The 20,121-nt window shown below is 46.5% G+C and overlaps 1 protein-coding gene and 1 long non-coding RNA gene across 4 annotated transcripts in view; one reads left to right on the forward strand and one right to left on the reverse strand.

Moving 5' to 3' along the window:
• The window catches only part of LOC142590322 (uncharacterized), a 31,180-nt gene extending 13,354 nt beyond the window's left edge, over positions 1 to 17,826 (reverse strand). Inside the window, exons 1-3 of one of the 3 annotated variants that reach the window (XM_075702364.1) lie at positions 17,681 to 17,826; positions 16,923 to 16,982; positions 12,412 to 12,446 (exon numbers count right to left, since the gene is read on the reverse strand). In XM_075702364.1, the coding sequence (XP_075558479.1) occupies positions 12,412 to 12,446; positions 16,923 to 16,982; positions 17,681 to 17,698 (113 nt within the window). In that variant the 5' untranslated portion in view covers positions 17,699 to 17,826. The remainder of the gene's footprint in view (positions 1 to 12,411; positions 12,447 to 16,922; positions 16,983 to 17,680) is intronic. The other 2 variants (XM_075702363.1, XR_012830071.1) reach the window with 2 other exon arrangements.
• LOC142590323 (uncharacterized) overlaps positions 1 to 20,121 on the forward strand; it is a 246,836-nt gene that overhangs the window by 60,027 nt on the left and 166,688 nt on the right. The window lies entirely within an intron of this gene.

Here is a 20,121-nt window from a genome sequence, read left to right on the forward strand (position 1 = left end):
AGAAGACAGAAGAGACAAGAACAGGAGGGGAGAGGAAGAAAAAGAAGGGATCAAGATGGATACCTGTAAATAAATGAGTATTTTAACTCGTACTTTATATTTGGCGCAGTCGACCATGTGGCTTGAAGTGACGTTGGCAAGAAGAACAGATGGCCAGACGACCGTGAAGACCTACCAGCTTGATGGCGAAGATCCAGTGCTTCTTCAGGAATCAGCGACTTCATCGGAACTGCTTCGCATCATCACTGAGAAGAGTCAACTGAACGAAGCGGCCCTCATTGAGAAAGGTGTGGTAAGAATCGATGCTTCTATGTCTGAATTTGAGGTTATGTTTCCGGGACATTCAAGGATAGATTCCAAGAACGAGACTGAACGCACGAATAAGGCCTTGTTGCAAGCGCGGTTTCAGCAGCAGATCACGCAGTATGAGCAACAGCCACTGATTTTCGAAGCAGTTAGCGACTCACTAAGAGGACAGAAGCCACATCAAGAAGAGTTCAAGCCCGATAGTTGCGATGGGGTGTCCAATGCCGCCAACTTGTGGCTCAGATTTTATGAATACGCGTGTGCGCAAAACCAATGGATGTCATTGGACGACGAAGTTTGTAACATGCGCCGTTTTTTATCTAGCAATGCCAGAAAATGGTCGGACATGCGAATCGCAAGTCACTGGCGTGATTCATGGCACAAATGGAAAGCTAGTTTTCTTTCTGCTTTTGAGCGAAACCCGGTTGACAGATGGGACGACGCAATAGATTTCACACACAGAGAAGGGACAGCCATGGACTATTTTTTGGAGAATAGGCGTTTATTCTACATCGCCGACTCAAATCTACCGGACTCTGCAATCTTTCCCCTGATAATTGAAGGCATGACTAACGAATCGCAAAGGGAGGTTTGTGTACACCGACCAACCTCCACGGATGACTTACTTGCTTGCCTTAAGTATAAGTCCAGTGATTTTCTGATTGACGGTCCCATCAAAAGGCATAGTACTCTACCACTGAGCATTGACGCAGATGGCGAAACGGTAAAATATTTTAATACCGAGTCCGACCAATGAGAAAGGATGGAAAATGTATACCTTCTGAAGTCAAATCTCTTATTTGTTAAAATGATGGTAAATGAAAAAGGTCTGGACTCCCTGGTTGATACTGGAGCATCCGTAAGCCTGGTAAATCAGGAAATTGTTCAACCGAGCAAGGTGTACGAAGGAAGAATAGTTAGTGTTCAAAGCTATGATGGAAAAACTAGAAGGTTCCAACACTGGGCAGAAGTAGAAGTTGAATTTGGTGGACATCACCTGAAAGTAGATGCCCTTGTCATGCAGGGTGTTGACTTCCTGTTTATTTTACCTGGACCTGATATGAAGCGATTGAAGGTAAATATTTCTTGGAGAGACGAAGTGACTATTGACGGATCATTTAAGCCTAATTTGTGTGGAATTGAAAATTCACATCGAAGCGTTAGAAATCCTGATGAGATACTGCCAAATTTTCCCGAACTTATTTGTGTTGAGACGTACCCGCCAGCAGCAGATGCCTTCGAAGTAACGTTTAAGCTTTGTGACGTCACAGTAAAGCGTAAAAAGCTGTACAGTCTCTCCCACAAGAAAGAGACCTGGCTAAAGGGGGAACTGCAGCAAATGCTAAATGCCGGTATTATAAGGCCAACAACATCCACTTTCGTGTCACCAATCACCATAGTACCGAAAGACGATGGCTCATTTCGCCTTTGCACAGATTACCGGCAGATAAACGGCCAGACTGATTTGTTTCCTTTTTCCATGCCCCGAATAGACGAGATCATCAAAGAAACTGGTGAATCAAATTTTTTCTCTCGGATCGACCTCTGTAAATGATACTGGCAGGTGCCACTACAAGAAGATTACAAGCAGTACACTGCTTTTGTAACACCTTTCGATGTGTATGAGTACAACCGCTTACAATTCACTTGGAAGAATTCTGGACCTTGGTTTCAGAAAATGATCAATGGCATTCTTGAGGAGTTCCTGGGAAAGTTTTGTAACGTATACATTGACGACATCATCATATACTCATGTACAAGAGAAGAACATGAAAAACACCTTTCGTGTGTGTTAGAAGCCCTCAGCAAGTCAAAGATTAACAAGAACAAGAGTGAATTTTTTCAGAGGAATGTTGACTTTCTAGGAAGAGTTTTTGACGGCAAAACTAAAACAACAAAAGAGGAGTCTATACAAAGGATGAAGAAGCTCGTCAAGCCATATGACCTACACTCATTCCGTGTTTTCCTCGGACTCGCCGGTCATTTTCGTGCGTTCATTAAGGATTACGCTGCAATGACACGATGCCTCACCAAGCTGACGCAAAAGGATGTGCCATTTATCTAGAGTGAAGAGTGCGAGAAAGCGTACGAGTACCTTGTTGAAGCTATATCGTCGGATCCTGTGCTTGTGCTACCTGACTTCAACAAGCCTTTCGAGCTGTGCACGGACGCTTCACAATATGGTACAGGGGCTGTTCTATATCAACGAGACGCAAAGGAACAGCAAGGATGCCAATTCAAGGTTATTGGCTATTATTCTTCTACGTTCTCAAAAGCTCAAGAACATTATACGACCACAGAAAAAGTGGCTATGGCTGTTGCGATGGCACTCCGGTATTTCAGAAGCTACATAGAGGGTCGTCATTTCCGGCTTTTCACTGGCAACCGAGCGTTAACCTACTTCTTGGGATCAACCCAGCCTGAGGGCAGGCGCGTTGGATCAGTGAAATACAACAGTTCACTTTCGATGTAAGCCATCGACCTGGTGATAAGCTTCCTGACGCAGATGCTCTTTCCAGGCTTCACATCACAGAAGTGAGAACATCTGATCATGAACACGTTTACAGCTTGTGGGATGTAACCGAAGACCTGACTTGCAATAATGGCAAATTTTGCGCACCAGGAACTTTGGTGAAAAAGGTTTTGAAGCTGTACCATGACAGCCCAGAGTCAGGAGGGCATGATGGATTCTAGAAAATTTATTGGAAGATAAAAAGTCGATTCATCTGAAAAAATATGAAGGAAGATATCAAGAACTACGTGCAAACCTGTCACTAGTGCCAAATTAACAAGGCCAAGTATCGTCTAAGAGGGAATCAAATGGTCATCGCTAATCATTCCCAAGTACCATTTGAAGTTATTCATCTAGATTTTGCCGAAATAAAGAAGCGAGAAGCGGGAGTAAGTAAGACCCAAGCATTCCTTGTCGCAATAGATGAATGCACACGCATGGCAGCTGCAAAGCCAGGAAAGGAAGACGCCGATTCTGTTTTGACGTTACTGGAGCGGAATATGTTCAAGAACACCAACGTAGTGGTCACCGACAACGGGCCAGCTTTCCGCTGTAAGAAGCTTCAAGAATGGGCCCGTGATAGAGGAATTGCCCTGAGATTTGCCACACCCTAACATCCAGAAGGAAACGGCCTAGCTCGGGCCGTTTTTTCTGGATTCGGGATTTGAAAACATTCGTCGCAATTTACCATGATTTCCGTGGAGGATGGAAGTGTGCCTTGGAAGCAGCAGTCAGGCAACACAATCATTCTCATATCATGGGATTAGTATGCACGCCTAACTTTAATGCATTAGGCGAAGCAACTTGGCTACCGGCAGACTACGACCTTGCAATCGTTGGGAAGGTAGATCTGCAGGAAAGGCGCAAGACAGAAGAGGAGCTTGCACGCTACAGATCAACCATGAAGAGACACTTCGATCTGCGGCATAGCTCGAAGATGCCTGTATTAGAGCCTGGAGATACAGTTTTAGTCCGGAGGAGTTTAGATGGACCGAAGTCCAGATTTCCTGGGCCCTACACAGTGATAAAGACCATCAAGCAACAAGGAATTTTGAAATCACTACACTATTTGGCACCGGAAGGAAAAACTGAAATAGCAACAGTGGGAAATGTCATACCCTATCATCCCAGGAGGGGTGAAAACCGAAGTCCGGGAGGATGTGATGTTCCGGTGAAGAAGAAGAAGACAGAAGAGACAAGAACAGGAGGGGAGAGGAAGAAAAAGAAGTGATCAAGATGGATACCTGTAAATAAATTAGTGTATTTTAACTCGTACTTTATAATATACGCTACTGCCGCGAGAAGATCGAAGCGGACACTCAAGCACCGTGATGCAGGAGGAACTGAACTGGTGCACGACAACGCGAGAACAAGGCGCTTGAGGGTGGAGGAGCCGCTTGTAACTTGATATTGTGGTATCTCCATCTGCACGTCTTTTTAACTGCTTCGTACCGTTGAAGAAAAAGACCGTGCTTTGTCTGGCTCTTCGTTGAGCGATCTCTCGGGGTTCCTAAGTATGGGGTGGATTTAATCCTCTTATTGTTGGCAACAAGTAGTGCTTTGAGAGAAAGTTAGTTGCTTCAAAGTGAGATAGTGCCACAGATGGCAACAAATTACCCAGGGTGCGACCCAGAGCGATCGCCACCTTGGTCGGCTTCCCTACTGCCTGATCAAATGAATCATGAATCTGTTCAGGAGTGGGGTGAGCGGCATTATTGTGACACTGGTACCCATGCGTGGAGGAACGATCTGGTTCTACAACCCGAAAACAGTTCAGACGAAACTTCAGGCAGCCACGAATCACTACTTGTACCTAGCTGATGTACTACAGTTTGGCGTAGCTGGGATCGTTAGCTGTTCGGCAGATCCAGCATGCGCATATGAACTAAATATAGGAAGATTCACAGAATGCTTCAATACACTTGTATCCTTAAATTTAGCGCAGTTATTGCTCACTGTTGGTTCTCAGCAAAAAAAAAACTCTCACTTGCAGGAAGATGGCGTAACTGATACCACATTTCACATAAAGCAAGTCAGGCCTGTTCCACGTTTCTCAAGCAGAGCACTATGCGCGCAGACAATTCTGATTCTCGGGCTCCCTAAAACGTGAAATTTGACGTCCGGGCATACAGAGGCGTTCTTCCCTGGAGACTACTAATGCCGACCCAATTTCTCTATCCTCTCTAGATTCCCTCCCTAGGTTCAACTGCCTCCCTCCCTAAAAACCCTCCCTGATGCAACTTAACAGCCGATATTTAGAATGAACATGTTCCCTCTGCGTTGCTGTTGCAGAGGGCGCTACATTGAAACTGCAGTTCCACATTCGCAGCTTCTACCGATTTAAACATTCTATTAGTCAGCTTTGTGCAGGTGCTATTTTACTGCCAGAGATTTTGTTATCCGCAAAATAATTTTGCTTGCGTAATTCTAAATCGTTTCACCTAGATCACGAGGCTAGAGGTGAGGGCTTGGTAATTATCGTCTCAAGCAAGTTTTGCCACAGGGCGACTATGTTACTCCAGCTGATGTCTCGAGAATGTTAAATTCTATCCTTAGAAATTATTCGCCCTGGCAATACGCGTTTCTCTTTCGTTATATATACTTCCCTTCGCGTGCACAGGATACGCGGCCACTTGACACAATTCTCGCAAACTGAGGTAAAAAAATTATTGGCAGGACACTTCTACTCACATCACCTATCATGGGGATCGAGACCAAACTAGTGTGGAAAGCGTCTATGGGACTGGGCAAGGACTAATAACTTTTTATGTCAGCATTCGGGTTAGGTAAGATTTATTCGCCGACAATTTAGATCTGTGCTAGATCTTACACGTCCCGGTCCATGTCTTTCGCTATGACCATGGAAAACGGTAGATGTTAAGACAAACAGTTGCCATTTTCCAGTTTCGTTAAATTAATAGGTCCACAGTCAACAGCGGCGGTTCGAATGTGCTATTTTGTGGATTACCATAGACTGAAATATCGTTTGCGTACCAGTTCCAAATGAATTAAAGTTATTCATCAAATGCTAACATTTACTCAATTTTAGACACGTCGTTAGTGACATCACAATTCCAGTTAAAGCATTCAAAGTCTCTATATATAAAAATTAGCGCAATAACTATTGCTCGCGGGGTTACACGCAATGAAAATCCGCTCGCAAACAACTCATGCATAGCCAGTCTCCGAGGAACTGGAAAGATTAAATATGTATTGATGCAACACTGAAAAGTGCGGTACTTAAGGCAAAAGATGATCACAATGTCCGACATTTTGATTTTTCTCAAAGTCAAATAGTAAGTGTGCCTTGCTTCGGTTTCTAAGATCCTAATAATTGATTCCGCGTCCCTTCAGCCTGGAGTCGATCGTCTTGAGCATCCGTGAAAAGGCTGACTTTCTTGATATATTCACGAGACCTTTGGAGAACTAACTCGCGGCCTACCTTCCTTCCTCTGCTCAGAGACAGGGCGCAATAGACGATCTCGAAGAGATTTCTTCGTCAGAATCATCCTATGTTGCTTCTTACCAGCTGGGGCCCCAGGTATCTATGGACTGACTACTAAGATGTTTAAAACTGTGTTTGACGGGGCTCCTAAAGTTTTCTTCGGGGCCCTAACTTATTCTGTACAGAATGCATGGATCTCTTCTGCGTGGAGAATTGCAAAGGTGATTCCACATCCTAAAGACAAAGATAAAGGTTATGTACTAGACAATATTCGGCCTATTACTCTAACACCAAATTTTGTAACATAAATCGAAAGAATATTGTTACGGAACGATAAAAGAAGAGAGAGGAAGAAGATCCCAGACGCTAGCTGCTGCGTGTTGTTGGTGGTGAGCCATCTTAACTGCCCTGACTCATTTTGTATATATCTTGACAATACAGTCTTTTTATGCTCCCAACATCATCGTAACATATTGGTGAGTGGTGGAGGGTGCCACGGCTTAAAACGGAGCTTCACAGTGGACGTCTCATCACCGTCCACACCATGAACGACGGTGAGCACGCATGATGAACGTTGTTACCACCTCCTACATAACCGTCGCCAGCTACGTCGCTGTCACCTTCGGTTGTTGTTGTGCAACCCAAGGATCCTGGAACTTTCTGCGGGACCGATGGCGCCGACGTTGAAGAGTGGGTGGCCATGTACGAACGCCTGAGTGAAATCAACAGATGGGACGCTACGCTTATTCTAGCTAACCTGTTTTTCTACCTAAGAGGAACGGCAAAGGTGTGGTACCAAAAACCACGAAGAGGAGCTAACCAGCTGGGACCAATGCAAATAGAAGTTGACAGAATTATTTGGCAAACCAGCCGGCCGTAAAATTGCCGCAGAGCAGGAACTGGCCTCCCGTGCCCAATCTCCCACGGAGTCCTATGTTTCATACACCCAGGACGTGCTGGCACTTTCTCGCAAAGCCGATCACGACATGACAGAGGCTGAGAAAGTCGGGCTCGTCCTTAGGGGCATTGCTGACGACGCCGTTAATCTGCTCATGTGCAAAAGCTGCTCGACAGTTCATGCTATCATTCGAGCAGGCCAGCAGCCGACGCGTCTTGCAACCATTCGCCAGACTTCCCAATACTGCCGCAACGTCGACATATGATGATCAGCCCGTGCAGCAGCATGCGTCGCCATGCTGCTGAACTGAATGCGAGGGCCTCCGCAGCTTTCTGTTCGCGTGGCCCTGACGCTACCACTTTTTCAGTTCAACTCGTACAAGCCATCTTTCGCAAGGAACTAGAAAACATTGGTTTACATTCTCTCTATCCCGTCGCCAATCGCAAAGCTAACGAAAGCTCTTCTACTATTTTCGCTCAACCCCGACGCCTCTTTCCGCGTTCTCGCAACCCGACTGAGTCGAGAACTGCGGCCGAGCAGCTGATATGTTTCACCTGTCGCAGCATTGGTCATGTCGGTAGATGCAGTCGCAACTCGTGGCTCTCAACACCTCGCACGCCGACCAACCTGAGCCGTCTAACAGCGCCGACAACTCCGCTAGGAACACGTGGTGCAGTCGATCACCATCACCGCGCGCGGTCACCAGTCTTCGCCGCAAACGCGTCGCCTTTCATCCGTAGTAGCTTTTGGTCCCACCCTTTCGGAAAACTAAGAAATGCAGCCCTCGGAGGTGGTGCTACATTGCCTACTACTGCAGCGAATCCTTTCTCTGTGCCCACAAGGAGAAGTGTAAATCACGTCAAAATAGACGGCGCATCTGTTCAAGAGCTCATCGACACTGGGGCCCACGTATCTGTGATTAGTGGTAACCTACGCAAGCGTTTAAAAAAGGTCCTCACCCCAGCAGCTGCCTGAGTGCTTCGTGTGGCCGACGCGGCGTCCTGGTTCGTCTTAGAATGTGTACTGAGCGTTTAAGTGTAGCCGGCTGCTCTACTTCTATTCTCCTTGCTGGGATCGACAACTGCCCTCAAGAAGTTATCCTTGGATTGGACTTTTTATCCACTCATTCTGCTCTCATCAACTGCGCGACCGGCTTTCTTCTGTTAGAACTACCTCAACTCTCCGATGCCCCGAGCACCGCCCCAGCGCGCTTGCGCTCGCTTCATGAAGTGCGTCTGTCACCCGAGGCAGATACTTACATCACTTTGACCACCCAACCACAAGTTCCTGACGGTGTATATGTGCTTCACCCCATCATCAACGTGCTTTTGAACCGGAACGTTGCTGTGCCGCATACGCTGGTCACGCTTACTAATAACGACATCGTTCTACCGCTTCTGAATTCCAGCCTCTGCCCTCAAGTGGTTTCGGCCGGCATGTTCTTGGTCAGTGTTTCTAGTGATTCGAAATTTGACATTGAAAGTCTGAATGCCGAGAGTTGTTTATTCGCGCAAATTGCAGCTCACAGCTCTGGTTACTTAGCGGATGACTTCGCGAAAAAGATTGCACCTAAACTCACCTCTGCAGAGGCCAGGGACATATGTCTCCTGCTTGAATTGTACAGTGACATCTTTGATTTCGGCGACGGGCCTTTAGGCCAAACATTGGTTGTTCACCACCTTATCAAGACTGGAGATACGAATCCTATTCGTAGACGTCCCTATCGTGTATCGCATGCTAAACGTCGAGCCATCCAATCATAAGTGGACAAAATGCTCAGCAAACGTGTCATCCCGTCATCAGCCAGCACTTGGGCTTCACCTGTCATTTTTCTGAATAGGAATAATCGTACCTGGCGCTTTTGCTTCGATTATCGCCACTTGAACAGGATCATGAGAAAAGACGTCCAACCACTACCACGCATCGATGAAGCCTTGGACTGCTTGCACGGAGCTGAATACTTCTTCTCCAACGATCTTCGAATCAGGGTGTAGATGAGCCATATGTAAAAATACTGGAAGATATCTATAGCGGCTCCACAGCCACCGTAGTCCTCCATAAAGAAAGCAAGAAAATCCCAATAAAGAAAGGCGTCAGACAGGGAGACCTGATCTCGCCAATGCTATTTACAGCGTGTTTACAGGAGGTATTCCGAGACCTGGATTGGGAAGAACTGGGTATAAGAGGTAATGGAGAATACCTTAGTAACTTGCGATTCGCTGATGACATTGCCTTGCTTAGTAACTCAGGGGACAAACTGCAATGCATGCTCACTGACCTGGAGGGGCAAAGCCGGAGGGTGGGTCTAAAAATTAATCTGCAGAAAACTAAAGTAATGTTTAACAATCTCGGAAGAGAACAGCAGTTTACGATAGGCAGTGAGGTACTGGAAGTCGTAGGGGAATACATCTACTTAGGACAGGTAGTGACTGCGGATCCGGATCAAGAGAATGAAATAATCAGAAGAATAAGAATGGGCTGGGGTACGTTTGGCAGGCATTCTCAGATCAACGACAGCAGGTTACCATTATCCCTCAAGAGAAAAGTTTATAACAGCTGTGTCTTACCAGTATTCACGTACGGGGCAGAAACTTGGAGGCTTACGAAAAGGTTTCTACTTAAATTGAGGACGACGCAACGAGCTATTGAAAGAATGATAGGTGTAACGTTAAGGGATAAGAAAAGAGCAGATTGGGTGAGTGAACAAACGCGAGTTAATGATATCTTAGTTGAAATCAAGAAAAAGAAATGGGGCATGGGCAGGACACGTAATGAGGAGGGATGATAACCAATGGTCATTAAGAGTTACAGAATGGATTCCAAGGGAAGGGAAGCGTAGCACAGGGCGGCAGAAAGTTAGGTGGGCGGATGAGATTAATAAGTTTGCAGGGACAACATGGCCACAATCAGTACATGACCGGGGTAGTTGGAGAAGTGTGGTAGAGGCTTTTGCCCTGCAGTGGGTGTAACCAGGCTGATGATGATGATGATGATGTCGATGATGATGATGATGGTGGTGATGATGATGATGATCTTCGATACGGCTACTGGCAAATTTCAGTTGATGAAATGGAATGCTAGAAGACGGCCTTCATCACGCCGGAAGACATATCAGTTCAAAGTCATGCCCTTTCGATTATGCAGTGCTTTTGAGACATTTGAACGTATGACGAACACTGTCCTGCGAGGCTACAAATAAACCACCTGTCTCTGTTACCTTGACCACGTTATTGTTTTTTCTCCCTCGTTCGGCAGCCACCTTACCCGACTCGTTGCCATTCTTGCAGTCTTGCAAAAAGCCGGCTTCCAAATGAACTCTACAATGTGTCAATTCGGGTGCGGTCAGATTACCGAGTTGGGACACCTCTTTGACGCATCCGGTGTCCAAACCAATCAGGAAAAAGTTCGCGCCGTACGCAGTTTCGCTCTGCCCCGTTCAGCTTCTGACGTGCGCTGCTTCGTCGGCCTGTGTTCTTACTTTCGCCGTTTTGTCGAAAACTTTGCCGACGTTGCTCGGCCTCTGACAGATCATTCTCATGAGGCCCGGAGCACGCTCACGCGTTCGCCGCTCTCATCGGGTTTCTGATCACCCCTCCCATACTTTCCCACTTTGACTCCACACTGACGCAAGCGGCCATGGCATCGGCGCTGTTCTCGCCCAACAACAAAATGGTACCGGGTCCGTGATAGTTTACACTAGCCGCCTGGTGTCACCTGCTGACATAAATCACTCCATCACCGAACAGGACTGGGCCAAGTCCCGGCCATATTTGTACGGCCGCATGTTTTCGGTCATTACAGACCAACACGCATTCTGCTGGTTGTCTTCCCTCCGGCACCCGATAGGACGGCTTGGTCACTGGGCTTTGCGGCTCCCAGAATTTTGATTTATTGTCAATTACAAGACTGGGCGCCAGCACAAGGACTCTGCCTCTCCCGTCATCACGTGGATCCCGCTGATCCTGCTGCGCAGGACCCGGTGAGCTGCGTGATGGCTTTCACTGACCCGACCGACATGCGAGCGGAACAACGCGGCGAATCCTTAAGCACATCATTGCCGGAGTGCAATCAAGCAGCACTGACGGCACGTGCCGCATGTTCGTGCTGCACGATGGCATTCTCTACCGCCGCAATATTAACCCTGACGGTCCTGAGTTGCTCCTTGTCCTTCCTCGTCATCTGCGATGCATCGCTCTCGAACAACTTCATGATGCACCAACGGCGGCACTCCGTGGAGTTTGGCGTACGTACGACCGCGTACGACGCCGGTTCTTCTGGCCGTGTCTGCACTGCTTTGTGCGTCGTTACGCCGCAACTTGCAAATTCTGTCAGTGCCGGAAAAAAACATCCCCTGCCACCCGTCGGCCGACTCCATCCAAATGAACTTCCCTCAGAACCATTCTTTCGCGTAGAGCTTGACCTGCTTGATCTTTTTCCGACGACGACTACAGGGAATAAGTACATCACCGTCGCTACTGATTACGCGACACGCTAAGCGATAACAAAGGTGTTGCCGCCTAGTTGAACAGCAGACGTCACCCCTTTTCTCCTTCACGACGTCATTCTACACCCCGGTACACCTTGACAGTTAAAGACCGCGGCCGCTCGTTCTTGTCTCGAGTTGTCGACGACCTCCTCCGCTCTTTTGCCACTGAGCACAAGCTGTCCCCCGCCTACCACCCACAAACGAACAGTCTTAAGCGAACGGTCTCAACCGAACAATCACAGATGCTGTCGATGTACGTCTCCCATGATCACCGCGACTGGGACGCTGCGCTCGCCTACGTGACGTTCGCTTATAACTCGTCCCGACATGACAATGCAGGATACTCTTTTGTCTTTCGTATTGCCGCGACCTCACATTGCCGTTTGACACCATCGTCCCTTCTGTGCCACGGGTTGCAACTGAGTACGCTCGTGAAGTCATCGATCGCGCTCACATGGCGTGTCAATTCGCCCGATCTCGTTTATTACCCTCGCAGCATATACAAAAAGAGCGTTACGACCACTGCCATAGCGATGTTAAGTTCGCGCTAGGTGCTTGGGTGCTCCTATGGTCGCCATTTCGTCGGATTGGCCTATCCCAGAAACTTATTTCTTGCTACACGTTGCCTTATGAAGTCCTACTTGAAGTTAACGACGTAAATTATGAGATTTCGCCGCTACAGTTTGATACATCTTCAAGTCCGACATATGTTGACGTCGTCATTGTTTCGGGGCTGAAGCCCCGAAACAATGTTCTTCGCCTACCATGCGGCGAGACGGCGCTTCACCACCCGGGGATCCTGTTATGGAAGGATGAAAACAGTGAGAGGATGATGAATATCGCAGGACGCTGGCTGCTGTGTGTTGTTAATGGTTAATCATCTCAACTACTCTGACTCTTTTTGTATATATATTGTCAATACAGTCTTTCTATACTCCCAACATCCCGTAACAATGTTACACGCAAATATGAGAACATTGGGGAACCCCTGCATTACTGAACCCCTGCAAAATTGGATATTGGCCAGAGATGTCAATTTATTGCGTACTTGTCGACCCGGAGAGTTCAATTTTTTCGGCATGTTACCACAAACAATGTGCGGCTCTAGTTGCACTAGATATTTCTGAAGCAGACGATAGGTAGAACACCCTATTTTATTAGAGACGATGCCGGGTATTGATGCACTTAAATACTTTGTAACGTGCAGCGGTGAATTCTTGCAGGGCAGAGAGAGTTTTACTGTGCACGAAGTGCAATTTCACCAGGAAAATTCAGATGAACTGGCGGTGTTTTGAAACGCGCAGTTATATATTCGATGTTGTTTAATGCGTTGATCAGCTGCGTTCTTGGTCACCAGGATGTAAGCACGTGAGTTTACGTTGATGATACAACGTTTTTTCGCTTTTCAAAATGATATTCGGTCTCTCAACGAGTGTTTCCAGTTATGCAATATAGAACCATGGGTAGCCGCCATTCGCCTTGCCCTCAATGGAAATAAGAACGTTGATCTTGTATTTTCTCTACAAGACCCATTATTATATTCTTTGCATGCCATGACTCAATTATTTTCCAAGTGAAAGAAGTTAGGTGCCTTTAAATTATTTATAAGGGAAATCTTAACTGCCGAATTGCGAACACCAACATCCTGCGTGCGCCTACATGCCGAATTATGGGCCCAGTGTTGCGCCCTGCATGCTGAAGTGCTGGACAGCCACCGCATGGAAGCCGCTGAGTACTGGAGCGATATGCCACTCTGAGGGAGAGGTGCGTGGTATCTGGCTGTCATAAATACTTTTTTCAAATACCGAAATCAACAGAGCGTGTATTAATGCAATTACAAAAGAAAAAATGGTCTATGGAAACTTGCCACAATCATCATCAGCCTATTTTATGTTTACTGCAGGACGAAGGCCTCTCCCTGCGATTTCCAATTACAGCTATCCTGCGTCAATCAATTCCAACTGGCGCCTGCGAATTTCTTAATTTCATGATCCCACCTAATCTTGTGCCGTCCTCGACTGCGCTTCCTTTTTCTAGGCATCCATTCTGTCACCCTTATGGTCCATCGGTTATCTGACCTACGCTTTACACGGCCTGCGCAGCTCTATTTTTTTCTCTTAATAGCAACTAGAATGTCGGCTATTCCCGTTTGCTCTTTGATACACACCACTCTCTTCCTGTCTCTTAACGTCACACCTAGCATTTCCCGCCGCATCGCTCTTAGGGCAGTCCTTAACCTCTCCTTGAGCTTCTTTGCCAATCTCCAAGTTTCTTCCCCATATGTCAGCACCGGTAGAATGCACTAATTTTACACTATTATTACCAATGTTAACTGTAAGCTTCCAGTCACGATCTTACAACGTCAGCCGTATTCGCGCCAACCCATTTTTATTTTTTTGTGAATCTCGTTCTCGTGATCAGGGTTCCATTTACGTAATTGACCTAGGGAAATATAATTCTTCAGAGAGTCTAGAGGCTGACTGGCGATCCTGAACTCTTGTTTCCTTGCCAGGCTATTGATTACCTTCGGCTTATTCCTAAGATTCTTCAACCCCACCCTTTCACTCTCCGTAAGGGCCCTCAATCATTTGTTCTAACTCTCCTCAGTGTTGCTGAAGAGGACAATGTCATCTGCAAACTGTAGGTTGCTGAGATATGCGCCGCTAATCCTTGCTCCTGAGCCTTCCCAGCTTAACAGCTTGAATACTTCTTCCTAGCATGCAGTGAATAGCATTGGAGAGATTATGTGTTATTGTCTGACCCATTTCTTTATGGGTATCTTTACTTTTCTTGTGGAGAATCAAGGTAGCTGTGCAGTCTCAGTAGATTTTTTCCAGGATATTTGCGTAAGCCTCCTCCTGTACTCGTTCATTACCTAATGCCCCTATGACTGCTGGTATCTCAACTGAACCAAATGCCTCTCAGTAATCTACGAAAGCCATATAGAGAGGTCATTGTACTTTGAGGATTTTCGTATAGCCTGATTAACAACATGGATGTGATCCACTCTAGAGTATCCCTTCCTGAAGCCAGCCTGTTCCCTTGGTTGACTGCAGTCCAGTGTTGCCCTTATTCTAATCGAAATTATCTTGGTGAATATATTATACAATACTGGAAGTAAGCTATTGGGCCTATAATTTTTGAATTCTTTTGTCTCCATTTTTGTAGATTATTATAATGCTTGCATTCTTCCAATTCTCTGGGACCCTTGAAGTCGTGAGACAGTTCTTATAAAGAGCCGCCAGTTTTTCGAGCATGATATCTTCTCCACCTTTGATTAAATCAACTGGTATGCCATCTTCTTGAGTTGCTTTTCTGCATTTCATGTCTTGTAAGGCGCTGCTAACTTCATCACTGTTTATATAAGGAGCTTCTGCAACCTGTTCGTTATTACCTCGAATGAAGCTATCATGGCTGCTATGGGTACTGTACATGACAGTATAAATTCTTCCGCTCCTGTTACCTTATCTTCGAAATTGCTAATTACCCTACGTATCTTTAAGTGCATACATCATGGGTTGTCCTATGCAAAGTTTTCTTCTCACTGATTTCAGGCTGCGTCGATTGCGGCTTGCTCGCTCATTCCCGTGTTAGAATTTCAAATATCGCTTTTTTATCCTTGTTGATCAGTTGTGACAGTTCCGTGAATTCTATCTCATCTATTGAGTTTTACACTTTAATTCTTTGTCGTTTCTTTTTAGGCCTTCCGTTAGTTCGGAGCGCTTACCTACTGGTTGCCTTGGTACCTTACCTACCGCTTTAATTGCTGTTTCTGAAGTGAGTCTAGTTACAGTTTTAATGCCTCTATGTCATCTCCGTCTCTCTTCTAAGGCTGCACATTTGTTTGCAATTACTGGCCTGAACTGGCCTGGTTTCACCCTTAATGCGTCTAGGTTGACTTGCTTCTTCTCGACTAATTTTACTCTCTCTTCAAATTGAGGTAAATCCTAGACCTGACTAACCTATGACTACTGCGCTTTACCTTACCTAACACTTCTACATCCCGCACTATGCTAGGGTAGCAGAAATTATTAAATCTATATTATTTATTGTTTGACCATTGGGGCTTCTATAGGTTCACTTTCTGTTGGTACGCTTCGTGAAGAAGGTGTTCAATATTCGCAGCTTATTCCTTTCCGCGAATCCTACCAACCTCTCTCCTCCACTATTCCTAGAATCGACGCTGTAGTTGCCAGGTGCTTGATTGCAGTGAAGTATTTTGCATTCAAGTCGCAAGTGAATATAGTATACTGAGTTTGCACTTGCATAATCTCTAATTCAACATCTCCATAGAAGTGTTGCATTTCATCATCATGACTGGACACTGGAGCGTAGGCTTGTACTACGTTTATTCTATACCTATTCTATACCTATCAGTGTTGCCCGCTATGTCCTTATGGATTACGAATCCTACCCCGGACTGTTTCTTATCTCGGAGTACTCTACAGCAGAAGGCTTGGCCGTTAATCAGCACTGTATAAGCCTCACCAGTTCTAACCTCACTAAGGCCAATGATATCCTAAACAATTCCTGATAGCTCCTCAAAGTGTCCTGCGAAGCTAGCTTCACTGGAGAGTTTGGGTGTCAAACGTTGCCTGTCCAGGTCTAGAGATTCTTAGCACCCTCTGCTGCGTTGCAGGTTTGACCGCCGCCTTGGTCGGGTGCTCCGCAGTTGCTGGGATCGGAAGGCCACTGGTTGATCGAATGAGTGATTTGTGAGTCAGTGGCCGAATACTGCACCAGGGAGGCTAATTTCTGATCTCGTGGGGGAGTGTTATTTGTGGAGCTTAGTGGGTCTCCCTAATTTGGTTGTGCGTGTATTACTAAAGCCACTCTGGCGTTCGGCATTTTTGAGAGTGTCAGGCATCACTCCAAGCCAGGAAATGTGCAGGAAGTGAATTCGAGCTTACCACCTTCACATAAAAACAACGCTCATTCGAACTCTTGACTAGGGTAACTGAGGAACCGAGATAGACCATATAATGCTGCAGGCGGCCAGGCCACCATATGGCGGAGAAGCCGAGCCCACATAATACTACAACGCTAAAAACACACTTCAATTATCCGCCATGGACAAGTCTGAAACCACGCTCAACAGCTCTCACACGAAAAGTGAAAGATTTCTTGATTTTCAGTCTTAGCGCCGACTCGACAGAGATTATTCTGCAGCGCTCCATACCGTCGTAGCTAGAAATTTTAACTATTTCAGAATTCTAAGACGAGAAAACAAGACGAAAGACAGAGGAAAAGGAAAAAAATGGATTTCCGAGCTTACCCCAGAGCCACTTGCCACGCACGCAAGGGTACACCGCTGTCTGACTAGTGTCGTCTGTTGCTGCAGGTATCGAGAAGGTCTCTTTTATGATTCTTTCTTTTTCTCACCGACAGGATGTGCATGCGACCAACGCGCCCCACGCGGTCACGATCTGCAAACGTCTCTTCTGTAGAGAATCGAGAAGGCTGTGCTACTCGGGACAATGCACCTGCCAGCGATTTGATCACAGAGGTGACGTGTACTTCCCGCACGGTGACAACCGTGTCGGAAGACATTAATGAACGAGTGAAGCGCTGTATCAGGGAACTGTCAATCGGAAGTAAGCATCATATGGCGAAAACTTATGCTATGAAGAACTGTAAAACTATTGGAGTTCATCTCACCGCGATATGTCGGGATATAATGTATACGTGGCGCGAAAGCGAGCACTAATCTCCCGGCAAGGTAGCATAAATAAATTCTAAAAGACTTCACATGATTTGGCTGCGTGGTTATGAACCGCAAGCATCCGTGAAGATGTTCAGAGATACTAGAGTATTTCAGAAAGCTTGTTATTTGAAGCAGAAAACTACAGTGAACAATGCTCGAACGCGAACAGAGTCATTTCTTGATTTTTTGTCTTAATGCTGATTGGACACAGATTATTTTTGAGCGCTCCATACTGTCGTACCTAGAAAATTTAGCCAGTTCAGAATTCCAAAGCGAGAAAACAAAACGAAAGAAAGAGGAAAAGGGAAAAAATTGATTTCCGAGCTTACCCTGGAGTCAATGGCCATGCACGCTAAAGGCACACCGCTGCCGGCCTAGTGTCGTTTTTGCTGCAGGTATGAAGAAAGTCTCTTTTTCATCTTTCTTTTTTCGTTGACGGGATGTGCATTCGAGCAATGCCCCGCACGTGGTCATGACCTGCAGGAGCCTCTTCTGAAGCGAAGCGGAAAAGCTAGGCTACTCGAGAAAAAGCACCTGCCAGGAATCAATCCCAGACGCGACGTGTACTTCCCGCGCGGAGACAATTGCATTAGAAGATATTAAAGGACGACTTAAGCGCTCAATCCGGCAACTCTCGATCGGAATTAAGCATTAGGTTGTGGAATAACTTATGCTATAAACAAGTGTAAAACTATCGGAGTGCATCTCACCGCAATATATTGGGATATATATGTCGCGTAAATCAGATTTGGAGAGCACACACGAAGCATTGTCGCGAAAGACAATCGGCATCTTGATGTAGCCTGCCAGATTTATAAATTGCCTAAAATGTATATTTCTGTAGTCTGAGAGACCGGCGACGAAGGCGACCAGTTGGGTGATTGGGCGATGACAGGCAACAAAGAACGTGGTGTCACGAGGTGAAGTAGAAGAAGAAAAGAAGCGAGAGAAGAAGAGGAAGAAGACTCACGGCGACCTGGAAGGAGCGAGGTGGAAAATGGCAGAGCGCCGCCAGAGAAAAAGACGGAAGAAGTCGGCTAGAGCACTGGGCGAAGAAGGCGCTGTACCAAGCACCTCGAGACTGAACGGTCGAACAGGGGGAGGATACCGGTGGCTCTGCACCAGTTGGGTTTGATCCTCCACACCCGCGGCTGTGCACCGTGGCCGCCAGCAAAGGCTTGGTCCGAGCGCAACGGCCCCGTCCTATGCTACGGGGACAACCTCGCCCTCACCGACGACACCGCTCGACAAGCCAGGCTTATTCTTAGGAGACAACCCTCAGCAGAGATGCCAGTAGTCCACCGAGCAATGGGAAAGAACTACACCGACTCAGACATGTAAGCGCCACACTGCGCGTGACTTATTAGGACGTTGTGACAACGTGTGAACCAATTTAGGAACTCGGGAAAGATACCAGTGGGAAGCAGAGGGGTCAAACACAGTGTAACCCATGTTGCGGATGTATGTAGATTTGACGGGGACTTATCGGTATGATACCTGATAAATTTGTTTGGTGTGTCGGTCCAGATTCATGTTTCGTGTGCCGGTAAGCGTGACACGTGGTCATTGGAAAGAATAGAGACTGCGCGGCCGCACAAATACGCGCGAATTTTCGCTACAGCGCAAACAAAGGCACTGGGTTCACTGATCGAATAGTTCCGTCCAGCCGCGGAGAGGAGGTGGCTGGTGTATGCAGTAACACGTGTTTGGTCGTGCAGGTGCTGAGCGAGGACGGCGCCGATTCCATGCCCACTAGCGTCTGTGCGAACTTCAGCAGTCGCCGATGGGCCAAAGTGAGACAACATAGGTGGTGCAGTGAGCAAGTTAGTTGGTCAGTGCCGAGAATACAGTGGCCTGGTCGCGGCCCCACGAGCAGGGAACACGCTTCTTGAAAAGTTCAGTTAGGGGTCGGGCTATGATGGCAAAATTGCGTATAAAACGGCGGAAATACGACCATAATCCCACAAAGCTCCGAACATCCTTAGTAGATGAGGGCACCTGTCTAGACAGCGCTAATCTTGTCACGGTCAGGTTGGACACCTGTAGCATTTACAAGATGACCAAGCGCAGTGATTTGTTGTCTGCTGAAATTACTCTTCGGAGTTTAACTGCAGTAACGCCCGGCGGAAGTCAACTAGAATGGTCGCCAAACGAGCAAGGTGCCTTTCAAACGTTGGGGAAAACACAATGAAGACGTCTAGGTGGCAGGGACAGATGGACCATTTGTAACCACGAAGGAGCGAGTCCATCATTCGTTTGAAGATTGCGAAGATGTTGTACAGCCCAAAGAGCACAACTATATGTAAATACATTGTTACGGGGATGTTGGAGTAGGTAGACAGACTGCATTTACAATTAACAATGTATATGCAAGCAGAGTCGATAGGGTTAAGATCACTGTCTAGTAACAACAACAATGCGTATGTATATATATATATATATATATATATATATATATATATATATATATATATATATATATATATATTAATGAAGTCGAAACACAATCTCAATAACACTAGACAAGGGGAAAGGAAACAGAAGTGAAAGCGAACAGGAATTGGCTCGCGTTGTCTGGCGTTCACTGTCTTTCTTTTAAAATGCCGCTGTCGACTTGTAGTGAAATTTTTCAAGAGTGGCCCCAAGCATCACACTTCTAAGCAAATGACCACTACTGGGGCCGCACGCATCACCGCACATATTCTCCTCATCATCCATGGACTCCGTCCAGGCTTCCTCAGTGGCTATCGCGGACTGCGGCGCGAGTGAG

This window comes from Dermacentor variabilis, chromosome 8, assembly GCF_050947875.1.
Source record: "Dermacentor variabilis isolate Ectoservices chromosome 8, ASM5094787v1, whole genome shotgun sequence".
In the NCBI taxonomy this organism is placed as follows: Eukaryota; Metazoa; Arthropoda; class Arachnida; order Ixodida; family Ixodidae; genus Dermacentor; species Dermacentor variabilis.